Genomic DNA, 22,418 nt, shown 5'->3' with positions numbered 1-22,418 from the left:
TATTTGAATATTTTTTAAAAATATGATCTATATAATTGATATGGCTTTCAATGAAAAATTATATCATTAAGATCTAAGAAAATAATATTTTTATTCTATCTTAAATGTCCTTGTTTTTAAAGATATAGAAATAGGAAAGTTTTATTTATATTTTTTGTCATTTAAATAAAGATATTAATTAAAATCAAATAGAATTGCAATTTTAATAAATGATCTGAATTTATTAATATATTATCATCTTTTTATTATTTTATTAATTATTATTACAAATATCAAAATATTAAAAGTTAAAATGTACATTACAATTTATTTTTAATTCTGTTCCAATCAAATCTTTGCCCCGACTTACTATAGGATTCCATTTTAAGCGTTTTATCAATACGCAAATAATTATATGTATCTGTTTTCTGGAGTGGTTTCCAAATTGTTCTAATTAAATCCGTGACTTTAGGTGTTGGATTCCTTAAAAAAAAAAAAAAATAATATGAAAAAATAATAGAAAATAATATGAAAATAATAGAATAATAAATTATTCTTTCTATATATTAGATTACGATATATAAAATAATTTAATTTAATTTTCTTTCTGACAAATGCCTTTATTTTTTATTCTAGAAAACATAATTAATCTTTTTCAGCTTTCTTTTCTAGTTTCTCCCTATATTTCTCACAATTTCACACGAGGTTGGTGCATAGTTGTTAGTCAGACTAGTACAAGCTTTAGTTATTTTTGTAATTTATATCAAGTTACCTTGTATTGTATATTTTTTAATATTTTTTAATCTTTTTTCGCAAGCTTTTTCAGTACTTTCATATGTTATTATTTTTTTCTTCATTTTCTTTTTTTGAATTTTTCATATGCACAATGCTTTATCATTTATTTTTGATACGGTAAATATATAATATAATAAATATAATAATTTAAATTTTATATATTCAGTATTACATATTTCCTTTGAAATTGATTATAAATTTTTTTTAAAGGAATAGATTTAATAATTAAATCTTTATTAAAAAGAAAAAAAGAGAAAATTACTATGCTAAAAACAAAAACTTACCCAGTTTTAGCAAAATCTGTCCACATTTGAGTAAAATATTCCATTATTACGTACATATCAGTTCCAACTTCTAGCAATTTTCTGTTTGCAAGTTTTTTTGATAAATCTGGGAAAAATAAATATTGCAATTCATCTGCATGCGTAGCACCTACAAATTTTCACAAAAAAAACGATATACTTTTCAATTTTTTATTTATTTTTATAGATTTTTTAAAAACTTAAGATTAGAATTGATCATTTGATTGCAACACAACAATTTCTTTTCCAGTGATTTATTGCAACTAACTTTCTCTAAAATAACTTTCAAAATTTTAAAATTCATTTCATTTAGGATACAGTGAAATTAACATACGAGATTTATTCATTTTAATTTTCTTTGGTTGTTAATTCTCAAATTCCTAATTGTTTACATTTGCTAGATTAAATAATTTAATTATAAGAATTTTGGGATATTAAATATATAAATAAATTTGAATAAGATAATTATGTTGAATATGAAAATACAAGTAGAAGAAATATTTAAATCAATCTTCATTCATATAGAGGTATTACTATTATACTTATTTATTAACATTATTTATGAACATATCTTATGGGCAGAAAATAAAATTAAGAAAAAGGAAAAAAACTTAAAGAATTAAATAAAATTATAAAATATAATTAATAAAAAAATTAAGAAATTCAAGATCAAAGATAAAGGAATATATCAGGAACATAATTAAAAATTAAATACCTGGCAAAGTAACATTCATCACCATTCTTAATAACGACATTTCTGAATCGTAGGTGAACTTATACATGTAAGTAGATTCTGCAGCTTTTTCCATTTGAATATTAATTACATCATGGATACCTCGAAGGAACATGACGTCGCTCATAAAATCTGCATATTTTTGTTTCGTTTCTTCACTGATTATTTCTTTCCCAAAATAATAGTGTTTCAGATCGTTCGGAGTAATACTCTGCTTCTTCAAGTATGGCTGCAACTCCAAAGGAATTACAATTTCGAAATTTTCATTCACGTTTTGCATAACATCCTCACTTTCTACATGTTGAAATACTGAAAAAAATTTTATATTTTTCGATTTCTTTGATTTTTTTTTAATTTTAATTAAAATTTGAAATTTTATCAAAAAAAGAATTACAGAAATATTTTTTTTCGAAATCAAGAATTTATTATTCACGATATTGAAAATATTTAAATACCTTCTAGATTTTATATATATATATATTTTTTAAAGAGAACTTATATTTTCTTTCATTTTAAATAAAAAAAAAAATAAACTTACAAAAGTTAATAACGCTGCTTCCCTCGTTCTCGTTATAACCAATCAGTAAGGGTACTTTGATACCTGTTTTCATCATTTCCGAGGGATGTCGAGGCATAAATGGATTCGGGGATTTGTTGTCAATACAAGGTGCAAATGTTCCAAATGTTACATAAGGTTGCTGCAAACATATAGAAGTTGCATTACAATTTTCAAACAAAATGTATTATGAAAATTTAATTGATTTATCAAAATTTCTGATCCATCTGTCAATAAAAGCCTTTCTATTTTTATTGAATGTAACGAATATCAGTTATTCTTTTAAAAAATATGATAAAATATGATAAAAAATATGATTGACATGAGAAATGAAACGAAAAATTATTCAAATATTAATTCAAATTTATTTATTCAAGTTTTATTATAAATAAAAGATGTATTATAATTTTTTATTTATACACATGCAATATTCATTTCATGTAATCAATTTCATTTGCAAAATAAATATCATTTCAATATTATTACATATATTGTAATACCAATTATTAATATTATATATTGCAATACTACTAATATTAATAGTTATCACTATTAATAATATAAAAAATTATATATATAAGAAATAGAAGTGATAAATAAAAAGAATTATTTCATCTTTTATCTATATTACAATCATAGAGATTTCTAAATATTTAAATTCTCTATAATTATACAAACAATTCTACTTATAAGTTTAATTAATAAATAAAAAAAGTGATAAAATACAAAAAGCAGATATAATAAAAATAACAATATAATGTTAATATAAACAATGCCCAATTAAATATAATCGACAGAAAAAATTAGCTTATAAAAACGTTTCCTTGAAAACCAACTTCAAAAAAAAATTCGTTTAAAGTTGAATTACGTTTTTATAGGGATTGATACTTTTTAATCAAACTTCTCGCAATCGAGAAGAGGAATCATGCAGCACTGTTTCGAAGATTAGAGGTCACTGGAAGAAATCGAAACTGTATCGCTGTCCAATCATTTTTTTTTTTTTTTTTTTTTTTTTCATAGATATCCACCGTATTGGTTCCGTTGCATTGCTCTTTTTTCCCAAGATAATTTCTTTTCTCTCCGATTCTCTGGATTTTACTATCATATCGATATTGTATCAATTCTGGATCACTTGATATCGACTGGTGCAACGGGAACCTAGTGTCTTTTTCATTTCTTCGAAAGCAGCTTATAGAGAATTGTTTTCGATGATTCAAGTTTCGTTTTCATCGAAAAGGAAATTGCATTATGATATCGCGTTAGAAATCTTATGAATAATATTGATATAGTTTTTTTTTTTTTTATTAAATATTTGAAACATCTTAATTAGATTAGATTGAAAAGAATTTTATTTCTGCCCACATGAATTTGTACAAAAATGTACAAAGAAATATACGATTACAATACGAATAGAATAGATCTGAAATATTTTTTTTAATTTTTAAAATATGCATTATTAAATATTTGATCTAAAGATTTTAAAGAAGAAGAAGATATGTAAAGAACATGTTGTTTTCCCTTTGTAATTATTTTTTATGTTAAAAGATAATTATATTTCCTTTTTTTTTATAAAAATTTTTTGATTAGTTTCAAAATTAAACTTCATTTCATATTATTTATGATAAATTTTATATGTATATATATATATATATATATATATATTGTTTATTTTATTATGAATTATAAATTAATACGATAAATAATTATCGTAATTAATATGAAATAAATTGTTTGATAACTATAGATATTTATAAATTTTTTTAATTAGAATTCTTAATGAAGTTTTTTAAAATATTCATCATGACACGTTACTTTTTTACTTTTTTATTTAATTAATTGAATGTTTGATATTTCAATATTGTAATAATTAATAAATGCAAATTTCAGAACGCACGCAATTCATACTCCTACAATGCGAATAAGATAAGATCTCTTATTGTAAAACCTTGTAATTTTTAATCGTTGCATAAATCTCGTTGCATTTCAATAATGCATAAGAGAAGAATGTATGTGTAAAAAATATGTGTAAAAAAATCTACCATTACCATATTCTCGTTGACATATAATATCCTTAGACGTATATACTGTTTTTTTTTTTATTTAAAAATTTTTTATTCTACTTTCTTATTATATATTCTATATATTTATATTCTATTCTAATTTCTTATTCTTTCGAAAAAACATGGAAATTGTATTTTCTTTCGAGACTTTTCTGTTACGAAAAATAAATTATATCTGAATGATTAAAAAGAAAATAAAAACATTTTTTTATATACTTTGTTTTAACTGTAAAAATCAAAACATTTCTATATATTGATGAGAATATAATAGAATAGAAATAGAATACAATAGAATAGAATAGAATACAATAGAAATAATTTTTAATTTATGTTTGATACAACAAGACAACACAAAGATAAGACTACTTATAGATTTGACCAATATACTGTTATCTACTTTTACAAATTTACTTTAATTTAAAATTAAGATCTTAGAATCAACTAATTAACTCGAATCTATATTCCTTTCAGTGGATTTATTGCGAGGTATGTAAAATATGTTAATCCTAATAAAAATGGCATGTTTTATTTTCTGTTTCTTTCCTTTTTTCAATGGATAGTCGTTAATCGAAGTTGAAGTTAAACAAAATATAGAAAATGTGTTAAAAATCGTATAAATAGAAAAATATTTTTTCAAATGAAGGAAAAATTTTGTTTGAAAAATTAATTATAATAACCTTTCTAGATTCCTTTAAAACAAACAATCACTTTAGATTTCTTTCCAAATATATAAAAATTAATATTTACACAAACTTCTTCAAAATTACAAGAAATAATTTATCTTGAAATTTTTCAATGTATCTCTTTCTTTTGATAGAAATCAATTATTCATAAAACTGTTCACTCTTCAAAAAATAAGAATTTCGTTCGATAAGAAGAAGAAGAAGAGAGAAAGAAATTTTCGTATGCACACGATTATTCACCCTCGAGAATTTCGTACTTTTGTTCAAGGGACTTACGTTTGTCTTTAAAATCTGTGTCTCGGTAAATGCAAGTTTCTGCGCGTCCACGGTCCTCAAGAACTCGAGCACGGTTTTAGGATCAGTCGATTTCTCGCCAAGTTTTGCCGCCAACTCGTACGCGTACTTGCTCGGCTCTTTCGTTATTATAGCCCAAGGATTAATCGCCACTCCGCTCTGCGCGATAGCCTTGTGGAATAAGCCTGTGAAAGTCAAATAAAGAGTTTCCAAACTTCTCGCTTTTTTATGGATTTTTATTTGCAAAAATATATATATACAAACTTTGGAATTTTTCTATGAAAAAATGAGAAAATAAATTTTCCTTCCTTCATTAATTTTTTTTTTTTTTTTTAAATCAAATATGAACAGATTTCGTGTGAATTTCAGCCTTGAAATATATTTCCGCCTTTCGTATCATTTTGACACGTGTCAAATTGATTCAGATTTCATTTTTGCAATTATTAAACATGAACATTTGCAAAAATGATATTGACACGTATTTAAATTTAAAACAAAAACATGATCAATTTCACAAATAGTATTATAATTTATGTAACTGCGTAAAATATTATATAAAAGTTTTGATGTACTTTGAATGGAAGAGGATACGCAGTATGAATCGTAAAATTTCGCAAGTCACGCGTTAATAATACCTGAATAGGAACGTTGAAATGAGCTTGAAGTGCATGTGAATAAATATTTGAAAACGTACCCTGAGCTAGAGGAGATATAGTCAAATAGTGAACCGAGCCACCACCGGCACTTTCACCGAATATAGTGACATTGTTGGGATCTCCGCCGAAACTCGAGATATTTTCCTGCACCCATTTCAAGGCCATTACTTGATCCTTTAAACCTTGATTACCTGGAGCAATTTCGTGCTCCAAATTCAAGAAACCTAGAAACAAGGAACAAGGAAAGAGGAGAACAAATGAAAATTCTTTCTTTAATAAATTTTCAAAATTTCAATTTTATTTCTCTAAAATGAATATAGATATATATTTATAATGATTTTACAAGAAAAATTTTGATAATTAAATATTAGAAAAATTTTATTTTTCAATAATAGAAATGGAAAAAAGATATTCCTCGATTATATGATTCTTACCATTTTTTTTTCTTCCAGTTATGCATATAAGTTGATAATAATATAAATGCAGAGTAAGAAAAACATTTGATGATAAATATACATGATTAAATGTCATTAGTTATAAGTCTATCTCTGCCTTGTTTTTCATCAAATATAAATTAAAATTGTTTATAAATAAGCCTCAGCAAAAATACCAATTTTTGACTATTTATTTTACCTTGCATTTAAAATCAAGCCTTTAAACGTATTTTCCATCCATTTCTACTTACCCAATACACCCAGCCTATAATTAATCTTCACCAGAACAATATCCTTCCGCATCAGATAATCGGGACCATAAATATCATCGTTTCCAGATCCTACCATAAAAGCTCCACCATGGATCCATACCATTACAGCACGTTTTGTCTTTGATTCGGCCACTGGCCTGTATACGTTCAGATAGAGACAATCGTCACTCCCTTTCAATTGACGGAACAACGTGTCATTTTGGGCGCAAACGTCTCCGTGTTTCGAGGCGTCTCTTATTCCTGACCATGGCTCCAATGGTTCTGGATCCTGGAAGGAAAATACGTTGACAAAAACAAGAAATGGTAAGAAGAATGGTAACGATAAATTTTAGGAGAGAAGTAATGTAACGCATTTGTTGCAAAAGATTTTTTCATGTTGTTGCAATTTCTAGAGATTAGCCATAAGACAAATTTGTCAGAAATCAGCAGATTTGATGTTAAAAATAATTTTGTGAAATTATCTTTACTTTAGAAATTTATACAAGGTAAATTTCACTTCGTGTAATTATTCATTTTCATTTTTACTTTCAAATTATTTCACGTATTTTAGATTTATATAAGTCACTTTATATTAAAATGTAAACATCTATTAATTTTAATTAATTTTCTGAATTTTAAATTACAATCTAAAGATTTATTATTATTATCATTATTATTTCTTAATAAATTGAGCTATTTATAGAATAATTTATCAATTAAAATTTCATCCTTCACGTAAAAAGATAAATTACTTTAGAAATTAAATTATTTCACAAAAAAGAATTTCAACTAATGATCAAGATATCAAACTGTTTTGGAAATATAATTTCACGATTATGGATTATAATAATATAAACAAGAATAAATTCAGCACAAAAAATTATTCAGAAAATATTACAAATATTTCAGAGCATGATAAAATTCAACAATGATCCCAATCTTGGAAAATTCTTTCTCTAATGAAAAGTAAGAGTATTGCAAAGTTTCATAGTACAATACTGATGTATTGCATAATAATTCTATTGTACTGCACTGCACATAAGATGTTTGTATTTGATATGTGATATGCTCTTCATTTTGCTTTTCTCTTTAAAATAGCAGATATCTTTGCCTTCTTCAAAGTTATATGTTTTATCAATTGCAATAATATCAATGCAATATCACGATCATTTTAATTATATGTATTTTTGAAAATATTTCTCATTTTTCTATAATTTTTACTTGCAAATTAAATAAGTTAATATTATATTAAGTTTATCAGTTAGATTATATATATGAGAAATATAATAATTTGAAAAAATACGTGAAGAAATATTTATAGTATATTAAAATATTATTATATAATGATTAAACGATCAATCATTTACATATCTTTTACTTTTTATTTATAATTTAATTGCTCATAATTGCTCCTCGGTTGTGAAATATACTGTACATATATATAAATCATAATAAATAAAATAAATAAGACTGATATAAACATAAACAAATAAAAATTATATTTTATAAAAATGAATAATCTAGAAATAATTGCAATCTAATTAGAATTTATGCAATTTTAAATTGTTTTTAAAAAATCGTTTGATATACAATAATTTTTCATATTTTTATTTTTCATTTTATATTATACATGTAGGTAATTTCGACTTACTTTTAATAATCATGTTGATATAAACTACAATTAAAATATATAATAAACTCATGATAAAATCTTCATCTGTTTCGTACATTTTATGATTGAACAAATTCAAAAAAGTATATCTCATGCATCGAAAAGCAAAGTTAAAATTATCACAAATAATGGATTTTAATTTAATTAATTATTATTAATTAAATTATTATAATTCTTTCGTTATATTAATATAATTGAAATTTATTTTTTACAATACATTGAGCAATTGATAAAATAATATTCCATTTGTATTGTATTATTTTCTTTAATTTTATTCTTTTTTAATTGTAATTTTAGTTTTAACATTTAAACTTTAATATTAAAGATAAGAATATTATTCATGAATAATTTAAGCCAATTATTTTCATTTTAGATTTTACAGATTAAAATTATCTTATAAAATAGGATTATTTATATTTTTACGATAAATTTTCCATTTTCCATTTTTAACATACAAGTTAAAAATAAAAGCAACATATAGAATATCTTTGAAAAATCGATTCTAAAGATAAAAAAAAAAGAAAAAAAAATTGATATAAAAATATCGATCAAAATCTATTTATTAAGTTACGAACAATTTAAGTTCGTGTTAGATGAAACGAGATGGGAACAACATACAACATCGAAGAAGGAATGAAGAAAGAACGATCTCGTTCTTTTTCCATTTTCTTTCGTTGAACGCATAGTTCAATTGCTTGTAACTTTAAGCTCTTGTATTTATTTTAATCTTAAAAGATGTTTCACGAATCTATTAACACTTTTTATGTAACAATGTAAACGTTCATTCATGATAATTGATTATCATTTTCGAAGGAATTTACCTTAAATCGAAGTGGGCCAATCGGTGGTTTCGCATACGGTATACCACGAAATGCCAAATACTGATCACCATAATCTGTTTCCTCAACAACGCCACGTAATTCACCTTGCTTCACGCGTACGATTGTATTTTCACTCGCCATTTTACTAACGAATCTACTTACGACGACGAACGTCAATCCAAACTGAGTCGTAGCTAGATGCTAGACTTGTATTAAATAAAGAGGTATCTCGAGGCTTGGTTAAGTTGGTGGTGGGGATAAAATGTTAGAAAGGAACACACATATTGTCTCGAATGATAATGATAGATAATCTTCGAAACGAATAATCATTGCGGAACATTAATTAAAGAAAAGATTTGATTTTGGAATGTATGTAATTTTTTTTTTAATCGATAAAGTTTTTAAAAACAGTAATAACGTTTAAATGTGAAAGACTATTCGATTTTAAATAATTATATAACAAAATATATAAATTTAATATATAAAAAGTTTCGATCAAAGATAAGCATGTTTAATTTTGTTAATAATTGGTACTGTAATATCATTTTGATTGAATTTTTCAACGAAAAACTTAAGAAAATTATTAATAAATTTAAAGAATATATATGGACATCATTTTGAATTTATAGATAAAAATATTAAAGAGATTTTATTGTGATTTTATTTATAATAATATATTTCAGATTAAAATGTTAGAAAATATTAAAATGTAATAATATATGTATAGATATATATCAATGTACATTGCATTATATATTAAATAATTAATTGCATAGAATTTTTCAGTAATTATTTTATAATTCAGTGCATAATTAAATTGCTTAAAAAATAAGTCCAAATCAATTTTTGTATATCAACTTTTCTAATTGTTTTTATATTTACAATCGATTCTCCAAAAATATCCCATATTTTTGTAAACTGTTAATTAATTTGCAATACTTGTATATAAATATATAATATTTAATAAATTTCAATCATCTATGTATAATTTTTAAATTATTTAAAGATAGAGTAACAATAAATTAAGTCATAAATTATAAATTAAATGTTAAAAAATAAATTTAAAAAAAATAGAATTTGAACGTTGAAAATTCTGTATATAATTTACATACATATTATTCATGTATAAATTCATGTAAGCAAAATTTAAAATAAATAAAAATTTAAATATTCAAAAATTTAAAAATTAAATATATATATATATTTTTAAACTAAAATTATTATATAATCATAACAAAATCTCAATATCATTTATCTATTTTGTAATTTTCATTATATAAAATCAATAAAAAAAAGTTAATTAATAATTTTTAAATTTAAAGTATAATTTTTTACACATTTATTATATGATTATATTTATGACATAAACAATGATTATCAATTTTGTTATCATAAAAGATAAAAATTGATAACAAATCTTCAGAAAAATTTTTGAAATCTTCAAGATTATTACAGATTAAAGATAAGTGTATAAATAATCTGAACAATTAAAGAAAAGAGAAAGTATTTATTTCCATCAAAAGAATTGCATTATTTTTAAATTAAGTTAATTAATTGAATTAATTAATACATTCATTATAAATTATAAATACAAACAAATAATTTTACAAAATTATTAATTTGTTAGATATAGAGATAAAGTGAAATAAATTATTTTATATTAAGATAATATTTTATGTATCTTGATGTTAGATGTCTACTTTTATTACGCTTTTTAAGTGATAATAATAATATAATAATGTTACAATGTTACAAAATGTTGATCTAAAGAAAACTTTTATATTTTCGTCTAACATATTAATCTAAAATTATTAAATAATAAATTAATATCAATTCAAAATTTTAGTAGATTCTCCAAATAATTATTTTTATCTTCTGTTTTTAAATCAAAATACTTATTTCTGTATTTGAAGTTGAGTAAATATTTGATTTTTGAAATTTATAAAATGAAATTGAAAGTTCAAACTCAAAAAGATTCATTTTTGTTAGGAAACAAGAAGAAATATTTTTGGAATCTTAGACAAAAATAAAAAAATAAATATTTGGTCCTTGAAGTCTCAATATCAAACTTAATAACTTAATTTGATAAATGTTTGAGATGCGTGAAATTTTCAATGAATTTCTTAAAGAGAAAAATTTTAAGAAATGACGATCATTTATAAAGTATAAACTAATATATTTTATTATGTTTTTAGAAGCCTTGTATTATAAATCTTGTAATTATAATAAAAATAAATATAAATGATTATATGATTTCTGCATAATTATAATATTATAATATTATATATTATAATATTATAATTATAATTATTATAAATATAATTAAGTATAAAAATCCTAATTATAATTACATAACTGATGACGCACTTGATGATGATTTATCTCTGACATTAATGTCTATATTTTTATGATCTCAATATTATTTTTTATTGTTACTTAATGAGAATCTCAAAATAACATAAAAATACAAAGTATAGAAAATAGCATAATATACAATGTGTAATATATGCAAATGTCATTATACACATATTCATCTTTGAATACAATATCACATATGAGAATCGTAAAATACATTACCATTAGAAAACGATAATTTGTGAATTTTATGATAAAATAAATTATCATTTCAAAATGATCACATATAATTAAAGGAAGAAAAAATTTATAAAAATTATTTATATTTAATCGTTCAAACGGAAACAAAATATTTACAGGAAATGTTTAAACGTAAAAATTTTTACTTTTATATCTTTTTACTTTTTTTGTATATATTGTATATATCTTTTTTGCTTTTTTTCACCCACCTTTTTGTGCTCCTGTGCAGTTTATTCCATGGTTTATCGAGCAGTATTTTTTTCTTTCATCGCTTCGTGTTAAAATATTGAATTTACGCGGATTCGAGCACTCATTTCTGATTCACGATCGACCATGGATGAACATTTGAGAACAACACATGATGCACGGAACGTCAGTTTATAAAACGCATCCTGTTTTTAACAAAAATCATCATATCTCTCTCTCTCTCAACGCTTTTCCACGTCAATTATCTTATTCCGTTCTAATGGACTCGTTTCGTTGCGTGTTAAAATCCACCTATGATATTTACCAATCCATTACGATATTTACAATTCCATTCTTACCCTTTTATCTTGTCAAAATCGTCAGATCTTTTATTTGAACAAAAATTATTTTTTTCTTCATCGAAGATTTATTGTTATTGTTACTCGATAGTGAAGATTTAATATGCAAATTTAATAAATTATATATAATTTATCATTTGTATTATTTATTTGCATACTAAACTTATATATATATATATATATTATTAATTATTTATTACTTATTTACATATTATTTTATATATTTTATATATTTTATTTTTAATTTTTAATATACAAAACGTAGGAAAAAAACGTAGAGTTCAGTTCAACATATATTACTCGACAAAAAATAAAAATATCAAATATAAGAAACATTAAAAAACATTACATGCAATTTAAAAATAATCTATTTTAAATACTAGAAATTAGATTAGTTAATTACATAGATAAAGATTTTTTTATCTGTAATACATTATATGATATATATATATTCTATAGTATAATACGTTTATCATTATTGCAACATCATATCAAATCGTTCGTTCTTTCAAATCCTAATCGACAATTGATTTATGATATTACTATAAGCTCTACTATAATTATCTTTGGATGAAAGTTTTAGGAGATTTTTGAAACAACGAATTGAATGTCTTAACGCTTCTTCGTTTCGAGTCTCGATAATCCCAATTATAAATTAACGAAGGATTCTGAAGGAATTTGTTCTCTTAATCTTGGAATCCTTTATCTTAGAAGACGACTTGTAGTTTCATTCCAGGCGTTATCCTATCTTTTCCATTCGATATCGCAGAAGAAATGGACGTCAATGTATTTCTTGTTTGGTTTTCCAAAAAAAAAAAAAAGAAAAAAGAAAAAAGATCATCAATCAAGGAATACAAAAACGAGACGACAGAACAGATTCAACCAACATCGCGAAAGCAAGATCAATCGACGCTATCAGACACACTTCAATGCCAACGACATCAACTTACGTCTCATCAACGAGTCACCGCAATCATCTCAACGAGATTCAGCATCATTAAATTGAAATCGAATCATTGAGAACGATAATCGGAACGCCCTCGACTCAATCGTTCGTTTCAACGAGTTACGTTTTATCATAGAAAGTATAGTAATTTAAATCCGATGAGCTTTCTTCTGATGCGTGTTTTAAAAAAAATCCTAGGAGCGTGTAATAAAATGAACAGGTTAATTAATACACCGTTTCGCCGATAAATAACTCGTGATTTCAAAATTTTATTGAAATTTATTGAAATTTCTTCTCTTCCAATTTTTTTCGTACGATATATCATACACGATACATAACACGTGTGTATCATAAATTAGGATACAACTCTTTTTTCCTTACAAAAAAAATTCATTATTCCATTTCTACACTGTCATTCCTAAGAATAATTTCATTCTACAATACCAACGTTATTTTGCTGCAACTACAATTGAAAAATTCTATCACGTATATGCATCGAGATCCAGTTTAATCTGAACCAATTCTTTAAACCACCAACAGTAGCACCACTAGCTATTTATAAATCACTTCCCTATATAAATTACACTTTCTCTCCGGTATTGTCTTTTAAATAACAGGTTCCGAGCAATCTCCAAGGGTGTCCATGCATAATCTGGCGCGATAACAATATCTCACTCGTGATAAAACTTCGCTCCTTGTTTTTTGCTCTTTAAGGCGATAAAACTGGCTCGTATTGGAAGAAGAGTCCTCTGTTGCGAAACACGAAACCCGCCAGGACTGGTTGAATCGCGATTGAAATGATTACCATAATGGAAACTATTTTCGCGAAGATTTATATCCGTTCATTTGCATGCAAAACGATGTAGAAGTCGGGGAACGACACGAAATGATAACAACAGGTAAATGGATGCAAAGATTTAAAAATCTCAGAAAATATTTCAAATGTCATCTCTTCCCAAATTATTATATTCCCTTCTCTGACATAAGTTTTGGCTGAAAAATTACGTAAATTCGACGTTTTAAACTTTGGAATTTGCCTCAAAGAAAAAATTTCGTGCCCCATCTCCCTCTTGGATTACTTTCTCTTCCTCATAGAAAATCGCGAATCCTGCACGCTTGGAAATGTTAACTCGAATTCCAGGAAAAATTTCGCGTGCCACCTCTTTTCAGATTATATCCTCCTGATCAAGAAATCGTAAATTTCGATCCAAACTTACGATTCTGTAACAGGATAAATATATAATATAATTCTAGAAGAGGTAGTATCAATAATTTTTCCTTAATTTTCCAAAGTTAAGATACAATATATATAAGATTTTTTTATTATCACCGTTGAATTATTTATTATTATTTATTATCCTAATCTAATAATCAATCGTATTAATGTTTATTCAGAATAAATTATGATAAGCGAGAAAAGAATAGAGGAAAGAGACAAAATGAGGAATAGAAGGGAATAATTGATAAAGGAGAGAAGACGAAAGAGTGATGAAGAGAGAATGAAAAAAGGATCATCGAAAGGATTAAAGCGAGGAAGATTAGCGTGGAAAAGAAGGAGGATGACAAAGAGAGGAAATAAAAAAGAGATGCCGATCGCAAACACTAACCGTAATACTAGTTTATTCCTCTTCTATCACGATTTCCTTTTACGTGAAACAAATAAAAAAAAAAAAAAGGAAAAAAGCGTAGCTTTAAATGGCTAAGACCGATGCGGCAAAGGAACAGGATTACGAGAGCGTAACATGATTTTCAAACTTGCATTTACTGCCTTCGTACTCAGGTGCGTAATTGCGATCAGTTTTATTTAAACTTCAATCTCCAATTGGATAGATCGTTGTGAAGAAATTTTATCAATTCTTTACAAACTGTTTTAGCAAAAGGATTAAAGAAAGATAAAGATTAAAAAACTAGAAAGAATTTTTTTGATAATGAATTCATGGAAAAAATTCATAGAAAAAAAAATTTAATGAAAATTAGCTTAAAAATATTTTAATATTGAAATAATTTACATGTATAAATATATTATACGGATAATATAAAGCTTTTATATTGTATTACATATTTAAAAATGACAAACATGCATAATACTATGATCATATCTACTATGACTTATATTGCTTGTTGAACTTTGCACATTATTATCATTTTCATAGCATACTATATATATATATATATATATATTTCACATATTATATAGAGAATATTGAATGAATAATGAAAAATTTTTTATTTCTAAAAAATGAAAACGAAGAAAAAAATTATTCGTAAACTTAGAATATAATCATTATACTTATGTAAAGATAAAAAAAAATTTAAGTAAAGATAAACCAAAAAAGAAATTGTGAAATAATGCGAAAACGAACATTTTGTTACTTTATCATTTTTACTATAATCGATAAGAATTTAACAAAATGTAAATTACACATGTTAGGAGAATATACGATTGATATAAATAGCTGGTATGTAATAGAAATTCGATAGGAATTCGTGGAAGTCCATTTTCACAGATTCTGGTTCAATTTCGATGCATTGAAGGGAATGTAAATTGAAATAAAAGGCCATCACATGGGATCGCACTTGACATATCGAAGTTTCGATGAAAATTTTTTTCGATTTAAAAATATTCCAGAGATTCAAAGAGAAATTAAATTAAGGAAATAAATAAACGAATTGCACTACGTTATCTCAAAGTAATAAGAAATTGCGATGTTAATTATAATATTAGAATAAATTATAATTATTATTATTTCAATATTAATCTATTGTCGATAATACGTTATCTCGATTAACTTAATGATCTATATATTTATCCTTCGAAAAAGATATTCCATAAAAATTTTATTCGAATATAACAAGCTCAATCGATTCTTCGATTCTCGATAAAACTTTCCAAACTTTTTCATCGTATGAATTAAGATTCATTTTTCTATTATTAATCATCACGATCAAGGAAGTCTACAATCAAAAAGCCTTTTCGACCATCCCCATTTATAAACTTCTTTGATTAATCGCGAAAGTCAACTGGAAATTGCTCTTTTCTTCCTTCTCCTATTCCTATGCCTTAAGTTCGCCTCGAAATTCATTAGAAGCCAATTAAACATTTCACGTTGGGACTAGGAAATTTAATTTATCCCCTCTGAGACTAGGTATTCAACCCGATAATCGCCATTTTCATTCCATTACTTCCGCTTTTATGGCTTCTCTTTTCCAACAATGGAGAAACTTGCTTCGAAAATTTATTCGCAAATTTACAACTATCGTTCGAAAATTCAAAACTATAACACGTCGAAGAAAAAAATTTATAATGGAAAATGGATTCCATTTCAATTTCGATATTTGGTTAAATTAATTTACGGTTAATCGATGGAATTAATTGAATCATTCGATAATTTCGATAATTTTATGGTTATTTTTCTTCCTCGAGCAAACAAAAGAACTAGGGTTAGAATTCATTTTACGATTTGTTCTTCTCTTACTTCTCGATTCTATTATCGTCTTTTGTCGTTGCAACAATCGTATCAGAGCCACAGTAAAAATCGTGTTCAAATTGTTGGCCCATCTCTGAGGGATATTACGTTTTTACGACGTAACAATAAGAATTGAGATAGGAAGAGAGAAGAATCTTTACAAGAGGATCGTTCCTTGAAATCGAAGAATTGATCTGGATTTGTTTGTCATTGTGAATTTAAACATTGTATTTATTTGTTCCTTTCCTTTCACTTCATCATCTCTTCAAATTGGATTTTGATCGAATTTTAAACTTTAAAGGTATATTAGAAAAAATATTTATATATTTATATAAATTAAAAATATAAATTCTTTAAAAAAAAAGATTAAATTAAATGAAATATATAATATTATGAAAAATATGAAATAATTAGAAATTAATATACATGGTGTATATAATTAAAATTTTAATAAGAAATTATTATTAAATTAACCTGAATATGCAGTTTTTAATTAATTATTTTAAATTAAAAGTTACGAGCAAAGAGAATTTCTTCTGTAAACTATAAACATCTTTATTTTGAAGAGATACTTCATGAAGAAAATTAAATTCATGAAAAAGATCCAAACCAATATATGGAAATTTTCTCATCAATATGAAAAATTCATTTTCGATTTTGAACAGTGTATCAATTATTTTTATAATATATTTCAATTATTTTTATAATATATTTATATTATATATTATTTATGCATTATATAAATTTCAATGTCTAATATTTATAACGAATATTATTTTTCCACCCATTATTTTTGTATGCAGTTATGATTTCACCTTTGAAATATGCATCATCATTATGATAATATATATAATTATTAGAAATCTATAATATCATTTCTAATAATACGATAATTAATAATATTTAGAAATCACTCTTATATATTCGAAAAAAAATCATACTTTCAAAAAAAATAAAAATAAATATACTCAGGATTATTGTTAATAAGTTATCTTATAAAATAAAATTATTATATTTAATTTGTTATTATTATTGATCCAATTGTTATTCGATATTAGTGTTGATTTATTTTTTTATATATATGTTTTTATCATTTTCAATTACACTTTAATCTATTATTTTTTTCATGAATTCCTCTATCTTCTATTTTTAACAAAAGTTAAAAATCAGTCTGGAAATATATCTATGAAAAGGATTCGTAACGAGGACAATCCAATTTATGCCACTCGATTTGATCACAATTAAGTTTTTTTTTTGTCCTTTTATCGTTCGTTTCAAATCTTTTGTTCTTCTGTGCAAGTATTGCAAAACGGAAGAAAAAAACTTCATTAATAGATGGTGTTTGAAATTGAACATTCTTTTTCGTATCTTTTATGTTCGAAAAAAAAAAGAACGAGTTTTGAAAAGTGGAGACTTCAAACCGCATTTTGATTGATAACACACTTGAAATCGATTGGAAATTGTGTACATTCAATACAAATAGTTTTATGGAATTTCTATGTTTTTTTTCGTCCTCACGCTTTTCTTTTTTTCTTTTCTTTTTTTTTTTTTTTTTGATTGAACTATTTGTATTTGTTTAAAAAGATTTAGTGAAATGAATACAAGTTTGTGATTTTCCTTAAAAAAGAAAAAAAATTATAAATTTAATCAAAAATAAAGAAATTAAATTTTTTTTAATTTTTATCGAATTAAAGAAATGAAAAATGATTCCAAATCAAACGATAACTTTTTATTAATTTACAAATTTATGTCAAATTGGAATCAAAATTGATTCAATTGATACATTCAATTTTCTAATATCTAAAATTAATATTCTCTTGTATATATTTTATATTTGTTTAATATAAATATTTCAGCATAAATACATTATTGATTTCGAATATATAAAATATAAAATTCATTGGAATTAACAGCTCAATTGTTGAAATTTTTGAAATGCCATACAATTCACAATTAAATATCTCACATGTTTAATATGCTTCTCTAATACGTGTACAAAATTTTTCAATTTTCGCTTCTCATATGCACAATATTACTATTGCTATGTGACATTTATTAAATATGCAAACGTGATCTACGATATTTCAAAATTTTCTAATTCCATTTTGCACCATCGAAGAAATGCGAAAAATGAAACAGATCTGAATATATTGCAAAAACTTATATTGCTTTTATTACGAAAAATTTTCTAATATAAAATATAAATTTCTTTTAAACAATAGATATGTAAGTATTGAATTTCGTCGATATCTTTATTGTGAAAATGAAATGTATTTCGTTTGAACAAGTTACGAGAGAATACATAATATTTTTTTATTTAATTTGTAATAAAAAATATATATATAATATTTATAATTGGTATATAATTTATTGATAGAATAATTATTTAGACTAATGTTTTTAGAGACTTCTAATGTTTTTATTTATGATAAGATCATTTTCTTATTTCTTTATTATCACTTATCACTTTCTTATCACTTTCCCTTGTTATATTTGACATTATCTAGCTGAATGCAATTCTTATATTTATCGCAATAAATCACAGAGGGAGTAACAAACGCTCTGATTTTTTTTTTTAATCGGTATTTCAGATTCGTGTAATAAAAAATTGAGATATATGAAAATTGAGAAAAATATGAGATATTATATCTATTCTTATTTAAAAAAAGAAATAACAAATGAAGAATATTATATAATATAATTTCATTTTATTAAAATTATTGTAACATTAATAAAAATATCTTTATTTGAAATTATTTAAAGCATGCAAAAATATTTTTGTTTCAGTGAGAGCACATAAATATTGCGAATTAAACGGCACTTGGTTTCGACATCCAGAATCTGGTCAAGTCTGGAGCAACTACACGACTTGTGTCAATTTAAAAGACCTCAGTGTAAGTAAATTAATAAAAATATTTTAAGTTTTTTTAATTAACTATATAATATTATTTTCAAAATCACTATGAATATATAAAAAAAAATAAAATAAAAAATTAGCGAATATTACTGAAAATTCTCAAAATAAAATAAATAATAAGACAGAATAAAAAAAGAAATAAGTACAGTATTTAAGAAAAGATTTTAAAAATAGATAAAATCAGAGTGAAAAATTTCTAAAAAAATTTCTCAAAGAAATATGTTGAATATTGAAATGTTAATAAAGAGATAGTAATAAATGCCATCACGTTGCAATCCTGAATGAAATCTCCTCTCGGGCGAAATTCTTTGAACGACAGCCCCAAGGATAGAGGATTATACTCATGATGAGCGATGTGATTTGAATGAGAGAATAAGATCGAGGATCAAAAGGGATGAAAGGTTGAAGAAAAAACGTGCCAACTTGACGGATGAAGTATACATATATAATGATGTATAATAAAGAAAAAACGATAAGTGATAAAAACGAAAATGATGTACAGAGACAAAATAGAAGCTTATTTGTTGGATGAAGGTACGCGATAAGTATGTGAAAATGCGAAGATGGAAATACAAAATGGTGAAGATTCTTTTCTTGTCTTTATTTTTCTACTTAGAAGAAAATTACTTGAAAGAAAAAACAAAAAATTCTTTTATAAACTTGTTTTATCCAAGAACTTTGTTCTTGATAAAAGAAAAAAAAAAATGATGTTAAAATGACGGAAATATAATGGAAAAGTTCCGAGATGATGAAATCTGAAGATGAAATACTCGATGAGTTATTTTAATTAATCGAGGGATTATTTTCATTGTATTCTTTTTTTTTAAATATTATTTGTCCATAAATGACAATGTCGAAAACATAATTATCGAGAAACGTTAATATTCTTTTAAGACACAAAGATATAATTAAATATTTTATAAATTATATTGTATACAATCTTCTCACTTTATCGATAATTATATATTATTTTTAATACTTTTAAAATTTATCGAATTATTCGATATATTCAATATTCGAAGATAATTTACCAATAAAGTTCAGTAGAATATTTTATCTATGGTCAGACGATCCATTTTTTCTTAAAAAGTCACAGAAAGTTAATTTTACTAATATTTATATTTTTCATTCTTACAATTTCTTGTATTCAATATAACCATTCTATTTTATTATCCTCCAAAAATAAAATATTCTTAAAGAATGATCCCAAGTTTAGTCGAATAAATCTAAAATCTTCATCGTTCGAGATCAATAATCCAGAATTAATAGATAGGGATTTAAAAAATTCATTCTCTTTTCTCTCTTTATCTTCATTTTTTCCCCTCGAAATATTATTATCGGGAAGAATTTTAATATTTTAATAATAATAATAAAATTTTAATATGAAATTTATGATGAAAAATGGCAATATATCAAACGTTGTAAATAGGAATAAAAGAAGAAATATAGTTCTATTTGGAATATCGTTTTAACAAAAATTTCCTAAATATTCCGTTGGTTTTGTTTAATTATTTTCATATTTCAATTTTTTTCTTAAAAAATGGTCATTATTTTCTATCTTTGTTTTTATCCGAATTTTATTATATATACATTTATATTAAATAATTGTCTGCACGTTATGATATGTATGATAGATTATATATATACATATTTATGAATGAGTTTACTTTTTCTTTTTACTTTCATCTTATAAATATAAAATTAATTTTATCTTATATAGAATTTCACTTTTATCCTACTCAAGAATTTTTAAAATTTATCTTCTTCGAAGAAAACAAGAAAACACAGGAAAATAAGGAATGAGAGCAACAACAGTTTTTTAAAAAGCAAGATTAAAAAATTAAAACATTGGAATATTTAAAGAACGAATGTGAAATAAAGAATTCGACAAAATTCAAATACTAGAAATAATTGGTTGAGAATTGTCATCTTTCTAAATAAAAGAGCATGAAATCAAATATACAATTATATTTTTAATTCAATAGATTAAATTATCTTTAAATCTCTTTTCGAAATTTCAGAGTACAAAAATATGTATAAAGTTAAAGATAAAAATAAAAAAAAGAGTAGATTTTTTTTGATACTGATAATTTTAATATCATAAAGTCACTCTAATCATTCCTGTAATACTATAATAGCATAATCTTTGCATATATCTTTTGCCGAAGGCACAATCGTAATAGCAAAGAATTCAAAAGATATAATGAGAAAGATATCGTTTCACTATGCAAAAACTATTCAAAAGATAAGACAAACCAAGATACGAATAACTAGGAATTTTCTACCTCGATGAATTTCTCGTTTCATATCTAAAACTTCTTTAATGCTGAATAAAAAAAAAAAGAACAAAATGACTGTCAAAAGGGATAAAACGAATCATTTCTATAAGCGAATATCCACGAGAATCGTTTTATTAGGATAGTTTATACTCGAGCTTACCTTCTTTCGTTCTCTCCTAGAAATCCTTTGGGATTCACGAGTTCATCGAATTTCCCGATGGTGCCATTACTTTCTATTGTTGCAAGCGTATGAAAACGATTTTAAGAGGCTCTTGAAGAGTTTTGGTTAAAGTTTTCGTTATTCTTTATAGAAGTGGATAAATATATTGAAGTATTTTTGAAAAATAGACAATCTTAATCTCTTTCTAAAAAATAATATATTTTAGAATTAATTTAATATAATTAAGAATTTCATTAAAATGAATGTTTCTAT

The 22,418-nt window shown here is 24.0% G+C and overlaps 2 protein-coding genes across 10 annotated transcripts in view; one reads left to right on the top strand and one right to left on the bottom strand.

Moving 5' to 3' along the window:
- The window catches only part of LOC412591 (calcitonin gene-related peptide type 1 receptor), a 100,086-nt gene that overhangs the window by 71,691 nt on the left and 5,977 nt on the right, over positions 1-22,418 (top strand). For all 8 annotated transcript variants that reach the window (XM_006564403.3, XM_016914958.2, XM_016914956.2 and 5 more), the window contains one exon: positions 19,577-19,683. In XM_006564403.3, the coding sequence (XP_006564466.1) occupies positions 19,577-19,683 (107 nt within the window). The remainder of the gene's footprint in view (positions 1-19,576; positions 19,684-22,418) is intronic.
- LOC409171 (esterase FE4) lies at positions 201-22,341 on the bottom strand. 2 transcript variants are annotated; one of them, XM_392696.7, is made up of 8 exons: positions 9,237-9,435; positions 6,744-7,032; positions 6,097-6,282; positions 5,385-5,587; positions 2,348-2,507; positions 1,792-2,118; positions 1,059-1,206; positions 201-462 (listed from the first exon to the last, which is right to left on the bottom strand). In XM_392696.7, the coding sequence occupies exons 1-8, from the start codon at positions 9,375-9,377 to the stop codon at positions 300-302; spliced, it is 1,617 nt and encodes a 538-aa protein (XP_392696.5). In that variant the 5' UTR covers positions 9,378-9,435; the 3' UTR covers positions 201-299. The 2 variants fall into 2 exon arrangements, with proteins under 2 accessions (XP_392696.5, XP_026299635.1); XM_026443850.1 differs by lacking the exon at positions 9,237-9,435 and adding an exon at positions 22,146-22,341 and having other exon boundaries at positions 220-462.

Source organism: Apis mellifera, linkage group LG11 (genome assembly GCF_003254395.2).
Source record: "Apis mellifera strain DH4 linkage group LG11, Amel_HAv3.1, whole genome shotgun sequence".
Classification (NCBI taxonomy): Eukaryota; Metazoa; Arthropoda; class Insecta; order Hymenoptera; family Apidae; genus Apis; species Apis mellifera.
This window is presented reverse-complemented; position numbering and strand designations above follow the sequence as displayed.

Excerpts from the sequence above, each read along its gene's own strand:
- LOC409171 (XM_392696.7), bottom strand. The coding sequence starts at position 9,377 with ATGGCGAGTGAAAATACAATCGTACGCGTGAAGCAAGGTGAATTACGT. Across the intron at positions 6,283-6,743 it reads TTATAGGCTGGGTGTATTGG|GTTTCTTGAATTTGGAGCAC; the intron begins GTAAGTAGAAAT and ends CCTTGTTTCTAG. Across the intron at positions 463-1,058 it reads ACAGATTTTGCTAAAACTGG|GAATCCAACACCTAAAGTCA; the intron begins GTAAGTTTTTGT and ends TTTTTTTTTAAG.